At 52.8% G+C, this 11,929-nt stretch overlaps 1 protein-coding gene across 1 annotated transcript; it reads left to right on the forward strand.

Moving 5' to 3' along the window:
* The first annotated feature begins 831 nt into the window (after positions 1 to 831).
* Positions 832 to 9,753, forward strand: ECHDC1 (ethylmalonyl-CoA decarboxylase 1). Its single transcript, XM_032961894.2, has 6 exons — positions 832 to 1,224; positions 2,632 to 2,864; positions 3,958 to 4,100; positions 5,402 to 5,454; positions 8,165 to 8,245; positions 8,996 to 9,753. The coding sequence occupies exons 2-6, from the start codon at positions 2,648 to 2,650 to the stop codon at positions 9,438 to 9,440; spliced, it is 939 nt and encodes a 312-aa protein (XP_032817785.2). The 5' UTR covers positions 832 to 1,224; positions 2,632 to 2,647; the 3' UTR covers positions 9,441 to 9,753.
* Positions 9,754 to 11,929: the final 2,176 nt, after the last annotated feature.

Below are 11,929 nucleotides of genomic sequence, written 5' to 3' on the forward strand. Positions count from 1 at the left end.
ATACAGATAATACTTTGCAGCGTCATCCGGAGCGAAACATTTTAATTTATTTTAGGCCACTGAATAGCAGTGGCAGCTAGGGGTGTACAACTCCTCTAGAGCAGTTTTGAGAGAAGATCTCATTGGTAGCGATTCAAGTTGCAGTTTATTGGCAATAGCATTTCAGACCCTGGGGGCATCAATAGCAAAGGCCCTTCCTCCAGTTTTTGTACGGCAATAGGGAATGTGAAGCTGGTAAATGAGCGAAGACCTGAGGCCAAATTTCTTCTTTGAAACAGAGAGGAGATCCAGCCGGTAGTCTGCGGATTTTTTTGTAAGTATATCGTGAATAAATAAGACCTGGTGCACAATCCGTCGAACATTAAGAGATGTTAAGTTTGACCCAATGTAGATATCACAGTGGTGAGTCCTATATGGGCAGTTCATGTTTATGCTTGGAATTACGTTTCAGTAACACCTCTGATTAACACGCGTGGCTATGTACGGTGCGAAGGAGATGCACGCGGACTACGGAGTGGCAGGCATTGTGGACAGGCGCCCGGGAGACGGAGCGATGATTGTTGTATCGCGGATGTCGACGACTTGGGGATGATTTCATCCAGCAGTGGATTGACCATAGCTACCGACAATACGCACGCAGACGACAGTGGTTGATTAAACGTGTCCATGTGTGAGGGAGGGGGGGGCCCGGGTCTCTGATTGGCAGCGGCAGCCTGAACGGGGGGGGGGGGGGCTCGCTCAGAGCCGGGCCCCCCCAGAGCGCCACGCACGGGGGGGGAGGGGGGGGGGCCCGGGTCTCTGATTGGCAGCGGCAGCCGCCGGGTCCGGGCGGCACCGCCCCGGATGTGACGCGGCTCAAGGTCGCCTCCGTGCGCGGTGCCGCGGCCTCTGGGCTCGCGCAAGGTTCACGGCGACTCCTCCTGTCCCACGACTCCCCCTGTCCCACCACTCCCCCTGTCCCACGACTCCTCCCGTCCCACGACTCCTCCCGTCCCACGACTCCTCCCGTCCCACCACTCCTCCCGTCCCACCACTCCTCCCGTCCCACCACTCCTCCCGTCCCACCACTCCCTCTGTCCCACGACTCCTCCAGTCCCACGACTCCTCCCGTCCCACCACTCCTCCCGTCCCGGTACCCACGCAGCTCAGGGCCCTGAGTCCCCTTCGCCCGGCCGTCCCCACGACGCGCCTGGCGACCACGCTCACGTCGACCGCCACGCAGAAGTAAGATCGGCCCTCAGGCCGGTTCATGCTGAACCCAAGGGGTTCACAATGGCCAGCTTCTACCCACGAGCGCCCTGCGACTGCAATACAAATACGAGCTATGTCGAGAGGGGGGAGGGCGGGACACAAAGGCGGCCGTGTGCTGCTCGCGCAAGGACGCGGGGCGCGTGTCCCGCGCGAGAGGAAGCTGCGCGTGTGACCGCCAGGGGCCCCGGGCCCACTGCGCCCCCACCCCTATCGGTGCACGTCCACCACGTCCACATTGACACTCTAGAGAGAGGTGAAGGTGCTCTGCCAAGACCACTGCTGGCCTCGGCTAGAGGGAGCAGTAGAGAGCTCCCCCCCGCCTCTACAACATGGAAGACTCCTTGTAGCGCTCCACGAGTGGGAAGACGATGACACCACCCGCTTGCTTGTTTCCTTTGCAGACCAGCGGGTTCTCTACTCATATACATAAACATTGCTCATGAGCGCCGTTGTGGATAATATAAATGACAGAATAGATGAAACAGACTTTGTCTTACTCAACCCGTGCCCCACGGCCTTCTGGGAGTGTATCATTTCAGCAGCATTGATTCAGTACGAGCAAACTCTGGATTGGCTTCGACACACAGCGTCCCATCAGCAGGCTCGCTTGAACCAACGCTGGTGAACGGTCAGATGTTATAGGCAAGGACCGTCTCTGTTAGACGTGGGTCCCAACATATTTTAATTGTGTAACAAAATCATAGAATTGTGTACAGTTACAAAATCTGCCGTGGCATCTCAAAACGCTGTACACACCACCACCAACACCAACATCGACGAGCCACAGGCACCCCCTAGTGGAGCCATCCCCAGCGAGTTAGAGAGCCACGCAGGAGGCTCGGATCCGTTGACCTATGAGAGCAACGCTTCAAATAACACAAAACGGACGTGTTCTTGAGAATGTGATGTTATTGGGATCTAGTACACCTTTATTAAAGCCTTCACGCGGGAATTTAGTAGGCCTGAGTTCAAAAGTGTAATGGTCAAAATGTTTGCCCTCACACTTTTGTGGAGTCAAAAATGGAAAATGTCCTGATTTCAGCATAATGGAGCATGTTGGTTTGTGGATGTTAAACTCTGACTTTTGCAGGCCTGGATTCACATTTCATTTAAATATTATTTGACCCTTTGTGTTTACCAATTGTGCTCATAGCACGGCACAATATGTATGTTGTGTTTCCTGTAGTGTCTCTGATAGCAATACAACTTTATAAAAACTCAATATTTATAAGGGTTTTCATGCCCCCCCCCGTTACACATGGACAGCGCTGATGCATTCACGTTTTTTGACTTAGTTGGAGAGCGTTAATAAGAATGGAGCCGTGAGTCTCCGCTGGGCATGGGGGGGTGACGACGCGGGCTGTGGCCGTGCCGTCGCAGGAGGCCCCGCCGCGGGATGGCGCTCCGGCTGTCCGCCGCGGTGCCGCTCGCCATGAGGCGATTGCCGGCCGCGGTGCGCGGCGTGCACGACGCAGCGCACGGGTTCCACGAGGCGGAGATCCGCGACCAGCTGCTACGCTTCCCCGGGGGATCCATCGACGTGCGCAAGGAGGAGGAGGGCGGCATCGCCGTCGTGACCGTCAACAACCCGGGCCGCATGAACGCCTTCACGGGTACGCGGGGGGGGGGTGGAGCGCGCGGCCACTGCCGCTACGCAACAACGGACCGCAGGATCCGGCGCCGACGTGGGCGACGTTCACGGTTCGAACACTGGCCGCCCTGGTTAATTCTGCGGGTTTATCAACCGCGGAGAAGATAAAGATAGTGGGCCGAGTCGACTCCTGACGGGATTTGAACTCGCAACTTACAGATTGCAAGTCTCGCGCAGAATGCATTCCCAGCTGTACACTCTTTGTATGTCTGTGCAGTAAACAGTAGAAGAGTGAAAATAACAAAGCAGTCAACATTGCATCCATGCACCAGCTGTGTGTTGGAGTATGAGCTGGCTGCTTCTGCCGCTGCCGTACGGTAATATTGTGTACGCACTCCCACCCCCCCTCTCATTTTCTATCCTTGGTTGCCCCCTCCGTTCCAGTGTGGCTGAAACAGCATCCACGACCTTTGCTCTCTGCTGTTGTGGCCTCTGCCTGTAGTGAAACGTCTGCTTACATCAGGGTTCCAGCATCGTGTTCGGAGTTGGCTCGTTAATACATTAACATACATTAACCGCACAGTCGTTGGAACGCATTTGCAGAATGTACATTGAGCTGACGGTGCACACTCCGCCTTTCACTTCGCATCGTTTCACCACCTTCACTCGTGGTCAGTCCACTGCTGGATGAAAATTATACGTCGTATAATCACGTAGTTTTATGCCGCTGTAAATTTGTGAAAACTTTGATTGAAACTCGGTGGTCCGTGGGAACGTTGAGTCTCTGGTGCACGGAGACATCACCTCCTCTCGTGCGAACACGGTGCTTGTCAGCGTGTTCATGAGCTGGGCGAGTGCCCTCGGGGGTCAGAAGCCTGAGCCGGCATTGCTGAGAGCCTGAGTTCCAGTCCGGGTTTCAGACGCTCGTGATGAAACCTGGACGTCAAGTGAAGTGAGTTGTTGATCATTGCCTGGTCACCTTTTCATATAAGTTGGCCAGGTTCTAGCTCCGAGATTTGAGAATATCAGTATGTGTATATACACTTCGTTTGTGCATCCAGGTCCGTGTGTGTGTGCGTGTGTCCACGCGTCTGTACTCGCGCGCGTGGGTGCAGGCTCCATGATGGTGGATCTGCACGACGCTGTGCAGCAGCTGGAGCGCTGGCCCGAGGGGAAGGGGCTGCTCCTGCACGGAGCCAACTCCACATTCTGCTCGGGCTCCGACCTCAACGCCGTGCGGGCCCTCGAGTCGTCGCAGGCACGGCGCCCTTGGTCCCCAGGGCCTCTTCACCCTTCACTGTGAACGCAGCTCGGGTTGACCCTCATGCACCCTCGCACGTTCGTCTCCTTGTGCTCAACTCAAACAGCCAGAGTGATTTCCTGCTCGGATGAACCATCCGGTGGTGCTGAACCTTCATTTACAACTCTAACCCAGGAGTGGAAATTCCACGTTCCCATGGTGAGGGCGAGTCTATTCATAGGACCACCACTGTTGGCTTTTCAGAAAAGTGGTGTTCACTTTATGGACCCCAGTGGGATGATGGGCTGATTCAACCCCATCCAGGATTAGAACTCTCAGTGTGCGGTCAATTTGAGCTCGATGATACGAGCGGCCACGTGGTGGGCAGCAGAGGGCAGTGCAGTAACATCCATTGTTGTACTATACTTCTATGCTCACGTGTCTACACTCTTCACCGACCCACACTGACCAGCGTGGTGAAGTATGGTCGGATAACCAACATGCCCCGCACGGCTTGGGGATGCCCTCATCCAGTATTGGTTTGACAAGCATGTTCCTCCACAAACAAGAAGGCATCTGGAGTAATGACACGCCATGTGCAGTACAACTGCCACAACACTGGGGCCTCTGGGACTGTAGTGGCATTCACAGTCACAGCAAGGCACTGCACTATCATCACGTGACCCAGCGATTAATTTCAGCCGTGTCTGAGCCGCCCAGTCGGCGGCTCAGAAAATGTTTCCACACATGGCACACCACACCCAGTATAGCTCTCGTTACTACGACCGTGGCTACTGCCAGTCACGTGCCACTTACGCCAGTCTATCCAGGACCCGGCAAATATTAAATGACAAATTAAGCCCTGGAATTACCAAAGGCAGCAAAGCCTCCAGTATGTCGTCGGTGGTACCTGCAAAAGAATATTTGAATCCCGGGGAATTGTGGTGCTGCCAAATGATGTGGGCAGTAGGACCACACTAAGCAAAGGGCCCACTCAGTACTCAATGTACTGGCGATTTTTCTATTGTTTAACAATTTTGTTTCAAACTGGCTGTCGCCTGATGAAGCTTGTTTTAATTACTGGCGAAACGTCGTACTCAGATTGCGAATGTTGTGGCTTTGCTCTCCAATACACCAGTGTTCTGTACTAGTAACGAATTGGCATGTTCTCTTTATGTGACAAACCTTACTAATTGGCTGTGTTAGGTGGTGGCGGGTTTAACGACATTTATATTTAGGCGATCTAACTTAAAAAAAAACTATTTTGGATGATATTGGTCGCGAAAGCCAACGTGTAAAACTTTGTTTCACCCTTGTAGGATGGGCTAAAGATGTGCATGTACATGCAGAACACTCTGACGAGGCTGATGAGGTGAGTGCTTTCCCCCGATTTTTGTTTTGATCTTTCCCCAAAATGTTATCTCGGTTCCGCTATCGGCGTCGGATCACGAGACGAAGACTCCGGATCTCTCACTGAGCAGAATGGCCCACTAAGTGGATGTCACAGAGCTACCCCTGAGATTCCTTCAAGTGCCTTCTGGCCCATACAGTATAGGGCAACACTACCCATTTTGCCATGTTAGAGTGAGGTTCTTCACGCGACAGTCGAGTTAATATTTTAAATGCAGCCAAGTGAAGTGCAGAACCATGTACAGTCACTGGTGACTGGGCTGATATCATCAGCTCTCTTGACTTGACCTGGTTAATCACAGGCAGCTGCTTGGATTCGAACCCATAATCTCAGCTGTGCCAGTTCTAACCTCTGACCTCAGTTACCAGGCCATCTCCTTGCTGGTGGCCCAGACTTAAAATGAGGGAAAAAAGTATTTGATCCCCTGCTGATTTTGTACGTTTGCCCACTGACAAAGAAATGATCAGTCTATAATTTTTATGTAGGTTTATTTGAACAGTGAGAGACAGAATAACAACAACAAAAAATCCAGAAAAACGCATGTCAAAAATGTTATAAATTGATTTGCATTTTAATGAGGGAAATAAGTATTTGGTCCCTCTGCAAAACATGACTTAGTACTTGGTGGCAAAACGCTTGTTGGCAATCACAGAGGTCAGACGTTTCTTGTAGTTGGCCACCAGGTTTGCACACATCTCAGGAGGGATTTTGTCCCACTCCTCTTTGCAGATCTTCACCATGTCATTAAGGTTTCTAGGCTGACGTTTGGTAACTCGAACCTTCAGCTCCCTCCACAGATTTTCTATGGGATTAACGTCTGGAGACTAGCTAGGCTACTCCAGGACCTTAATGTGCTTCTTCTTAAGCCACTACTTTGTTGCCTTGGCTGTTTGTTTTGGGTCATTGTCATGCTGGAATACCCATCCACGACCCATTTTCAATGCCCTGGCTGAGGGAAGGAGGTTCTCACCCAAGATTTGACGGTACATAGCCCCGTCCATCGTCCCTTTGATGCGGTGAAGTTGTCCTGTCCCCTTAGCAGAAAAACACCCCCAAAGCATAATGTTTCCACCTCCATGTTTGACGGTGGGGATGGTGTTCTTGGGGTCATAGGCAGCATTCCTCCTCCTTCAAACACGGCGAGTTGAGTTGATGCCAAAGAGCTCCATTTTGGTTTCATCTGACCACAACACTTTCACCCAGTTGTCCTCTGAATCATTCAGATGTTCATTGGCAAACTTCAGATGGGCATGTATATGTGCTTTCTTGAGCAGGGGGACCTTGTGGGCGCTGCAGGATTTCAGTCCTTCACGGCGTAGTGTTGTTACCAATTGTTTTCTTGGTGACGATGGTCCCAGCTGCCTTGAGATCATTGACAAGATCCTCCCGTGACGTTCTGGGCTGATTCCTCACCGTTCTCATGATCATTGCAATTCCACGAGGTGAGATCTTGCATGGAGCCCCAGGCCGAGGGAGATTGACAGTTATTTTGTGTTTCTTCCATTTGCGAATAATCGCACCAACTGTTGTCACCTTCTCACCAAGCTGCTTGGCAATGGTCTTGTAGCCCATTCCAGCCTTGTGTAGGTCTACAATCTTGTCCCTGACATCCTTTGGTCTTGGGCATGGTACAGAGTTTGGAATCTGATTGATTGATTGCTTATGTGGACAGGTGCCTTTTATACAGGTAACAAGCTGAGATTAGGAGCACTCCCATTAAGAGTGTGCTCCTAATATTTAGCTCGTTACCTGTATAAAAGACACCTGGGAGCCAGAACTCTTTCTGATTGAGAGGGGGTCAAATACTCATTTCCCTCATTAAAATGCAAATCAATTTATAACATTTTTGACATGCGTTTTTCTGGATTTTTTTTGTTGTTATTCTGTCTCTCACTGTTCAAATAAACCTACCATTAAAATTATAGATTGATCATTTCTTTGTCAGTGGGCAAACGTACAAAATCAGCAGGGGATCAAATACTTTTTTCCCTCACTGTAGGAATCGAGTTGTGTTCACCAGGCACTCGGGAGGCTTTGCCACGTGCGCACGTACAGAAAAGATGTGATTTCTCTGCATGTGCTCACGCCCTCATTTCGAATCCCAGTTGGAATCCTTGTTTGATGAGACGACTTCACATGACTGGCTTCTGCGCTCAATACCGTGTGTCTCTCGGCATAAATATATCTCTGTGGGAGGTGCCAACCCTTTTCATTTTTGTATAAAATTCTCTTTATATTTCACCGACAAATAAAGCCTTTCAGGGAGGGCGCAGGCTGTGTGTCATTGATTGATTGTGCACGTTGCGGGGCTGAGCACACCAACACACAACGTGAAACGCATACCTTCCCCACACGACGTTCACTCGAGGTGTGGACTTGTGATCTCCCTATCTTGTGGCCTTGGTAACCTGGCAGAGGAGTGGGGGGGAGGCATGGGGGAGTGGGAGACCCGTGGTCATGATTGGGAGGCCGTCTTAGCAAAACGTTGAGAACCACTGAACTAACGTAATGTAACTCAAACAAACTAGAACAACCTGGTCTGTTGGGTTCTCGCCTGGTGAGACGCACACACACGAGTGACCTTGCCATAACAGCTTCACTGGGTGAGGACCACCTGGTCAAATGGCACCACGTTGACAGCACTGCTCACCTCCGACCCTTCGCTCCGCAGGCTGCCCCTAATCAGCGTGGCGCTGGTGGAAGGGAAGGCCTTGGGAGGGGGCGCTGAACTGACCACTGCCTGTGATTTCAGGTGAGGCTCTTGGTGCGTAAAATAAACCATGCGACGTTAATATCGGGGTCCGTACAGGCATTGAATGGCGATCGCTAAATTCCAGAGAACAAAACATCAAAGGCTGCCTTGTTCGCTTTAAGTAAGATGCAACCAATAAACTAAACCGACTACAGTTGTAAAACTTAATAAGTGGACACAATTAAACCACGGCGCCGCAGTGGCGAGGTATTATCTCCCTTGCCTGGTACACCGGAGGTTGTGAGTTCTATTCCCCATGGTCGCATGGATTTTTCTCCGTGTTCTCTGGTTTTTCCCTCCGCGTTCAGAAATATGCGTTTAGATTATTTGGTCACTCCTATATATTCCACATGATATAAGGCACTTCAATGAGATATCATGTGTGGGCAGGTCGTGTCTGGAAAATAGCTCATAGCTCAGTGGGCTTTACCTGGTAACATAGAATAGTGGTAGTTTGTAGTATTCACAAACACGGTAGGGCATGCTCTATCGAAACCACTGCATGGGCACTCGTGATTCTGCTCGACAGTTCTCCGATGTATTTTCAGAACTAAACATTTAGTTTTTTAAAAGCTCCAAGCACGTGGAGCGAAACGTCGGACATTATGCCGAGCAGCACTCGGTACAACGCGCCGGAGAGCCGTCCTCTGTGGACGTCGCTGCGGTGTCGCTCGCTCTCCCTACCAAACGGCCAATCGGTGGCGAGTCGCACACACGACAGCGGCGGTCGCGACTCCCGCGTCTCGACAGGCTGATGGTGCCGGGGAGCCAGATCCGCTTCGTCCACCGGCACATGGGGCTGGTGCCGGGCTGGGGCGGTGCCGCTCGCCTCGTGCGCCTCGTCGGCTACCGCCACGCGCTGCGGCTGCTGAGCGGCGCCGAGGCCGCCGGGCCGCAGGAAGCGCTGGCGCTGGGTCTCGCCGATGCCCTCTTGGAACCGGTCTCCTCGCCGTCATCCTCGACCCCCGACGACGACGGCGGCGATGGCGGAGCCGCGCTGCGCGCCGCCCTGAGCTGGCTGGAGCCCCGGGTGGCCGGCGCCCCCGAGGTGGTGCGAGCCGCCAAGAAGGTGGCGCTGTCCGGCGCCGAGCTTCCCCTGGAGGAGGCGCTGCGCGCCGAGAGGGACGTTTTCGGCACGTTGTGGGGCGCGCCGGCGAACCGTCGGGCGCTGGCGCGGGGCGCCAAGCACAAGTGAGGGCACGCGCGACGGCACGAGCCACGGACGCGCCGCCCCGCTTGATGGACGCGTTTGGCGATTGAAGTTGATTTTCTGACAAATTTCAGAAAAAGTCAAATCGGTCGAATTGGAATTGCGAGCGCAAGGCTTTAATGAAATCGGGAGTTTCAGGTGATGATGCGCGCGTCGCCCGTGCCATGTTTACCCGTGAGACTGTGGCTGACGCAAATCAACCGTGATGCCCATGAACCTCGACGTGCGTGTCCTGTGATTTATTATTACACGCGAGCCGTGGCATTTGCTAAATAAAAGCAAAGAATCAAACTGCCAATCACTTGTCGAGATCGTGGTTTATTTTCACCAGACGAGCTGCTTGTTCGACTCACGCTGGCCAACACACAGAACTACAATAACAGTCGAGGAAACACCCTCGTTATTTCACAACACCATGGACTACGTTTTCGCGGTTGTGCTGCATAGCTTTCAGACATTTTTGGGTTGGGCCACGTGTCGTTCAACATGATGTCCGACGTTTCACTCTACTAGCTGGGAGCTTCTTTCAGGAACTAAATATTTAGAATGATTTCACACCGAGTAAATCGATACTCGGTGGTAATGTAGCCTTTATCGGTGCAGATGCCATCATAAGTAAGTCACGCACAAATCGGTAAAGTTCACAAATTAGCTGCCCTTGATATGCAGAGTTGTGGTCACAGTCGAGTAAGAGGAGCGGACTTTGTCCACGTTATCGTTTATATTTACCGCCCGTGTCATTTGGACTCAACAGATATGACTCGGAAAATGGCTTGGAGTGCAATGTTGTGTGCGGTAGAAACCGAGTGAGGAAGACGTAAGAGGACTTGAAAGCCTTGAAGAGTGGGTTTTAGCATCGAATGGAGAGAGATGGATAGAGAGAGCTTAGCTGTAGAGCAGGTTAGGGAGGAGAGATTAGCTGTAGAGCAGGTTAAGGAGGAGAAAAGTAAAATCATCTCAACAAAAAGGCAATAGATGTGGATCAGACAGATCCTTGGAGGCGAGAGCTCGAATGACGTTCTGAAAGGGCAAGAGACGTTGGGAAAGTGGGCAAGAGACGTTGGGAAAGAGGGTGAGAGACGTTGGGAGAGAGTGCGAGAGACGTTGGGAGAGAGGGTGAGAGACGTTGGGAGAGAGGGCGAGAGACGTTGGGAAAGAGGGCAAGAGACGTTGGGAAAGAGGGCGAGAGACGTTGGGAGAGAGTGCGAGAGACGTTGGGGGAGAGGGTGAGAGACGTTGGGAGAGAGGGCGAGAGACGTTGGGAGAGAGGGTGAGAGACGTTGGGAAAGAGGGCGAGAGACGTTGGGAGAGAGTGCGAGAGACGTTGGGAGAGAGGGTGAGAGACGTTGGGAGAGAGGGCGAGAGACGTTGGGAGAGAGGGTGAGAGACATTGGGAAAGAGGGCGAGAGACGTTGGGAGAGAGGGCGAGAGACGTTGGGAAAGAGGGTGAGAGACGTTGGGAGAGAGGGTGAGAGACGTTGGGAGAGAGGGTGAGAGACGTTGGGAGAGAGGGCGAGAGACGTTGGGAGAGAGGGCGAGAGACGTTGGGAGAGAGGACGAGAGACGTTGGGAGAGAGTGCGAGAGACGTTGGGGGAGAGGGTGAGAGACGTTGGGAGAGAGGGCGAGAGACGTTGGGAGAGAGGACGAGAGACGTTGGGAAAGAGGGCGAGTGACGTTGGGAAAGAGGGCGGGAGACGTTGGGAGAGAGGACGAGAGACGTTGGGAAAGAGGGCGAGAGACGTTGGGAGAAAGGGCGAGAGACGTTGGGAAAGAGGGCGAGAGACGTTGGGAGAGAGGGCGAGAGGCAGGAAACGGACGATGCTGCTAGAGGAAGCAAAAGGGGCGTGCGGTGAATCGGAGAAGCAGAAGGAGAGAGCTCGAGAGCGGACAGGATGGAGGCCACTTGAGCCAAAGGCCCACAACTGGGTAGGGGACTCGAGGGATTTGACGCCATGAGCCGTTTAAAGCCGGTTTTGATACGGCTGGTACCATGCATGACCTTCCGACATCGTCTCGACGTGGCGTTGGGTCCCGTGCGTGAGGAGCGTGTGGGTCTGGGTGGAGAGCCGTAGTGTCGGGTCCCGTTCGTGAGGAGTGTGTGGGTCTGGGTGGAGAGCCGTAGTGTCGGGTCCCGTTCGTGAGGAGTGTGTGGGTCTGGGTGGAGAGCCGTAGTGTCGGGTCCCGTGCGTGAGGAGTGTGTGGGTCTGGGTGTAGAACCGTAGTGTCGGGTCCCGTTCGTGAGGAGCGTGTGGGTCTGGGTGGAGAGCCGTAGTGTTGTGTGGTTCAGGATGGAGGCAGGTTGAGCCACTGGGGCAGACTAGTCGAGGAAACAACTTTTGCAAGAGTCATGCCGTAAGTTATTTAATTTTGTCTTTGTCATGTTGGTGACCCGGGTCACTCCTGGTCTGTTGAGTTCTCAGCTGGTTAACTAAAATCGATTTCAAGTGCAACGCACCGTACATGACGTCCCCGT

The sequence above is a fragment of the Petromyzon marinus genome, chromosome 27 (genome assembly GCF_048934315.1).
Source record: "Petromyzon marinus isolate PM22_M1 ecotype Great Lakes invasive population chromosome 27, UKy_Petmar_22M1.pri1.0, whole genome shotgun sequence".
Taxonomy (NCBI): Eukaryota; Metazoa; Chordata; class Hyperoartia; order Petromyzontiformes; family Petromyzontidae; genus Petromyzon; species Petromyzon marinus.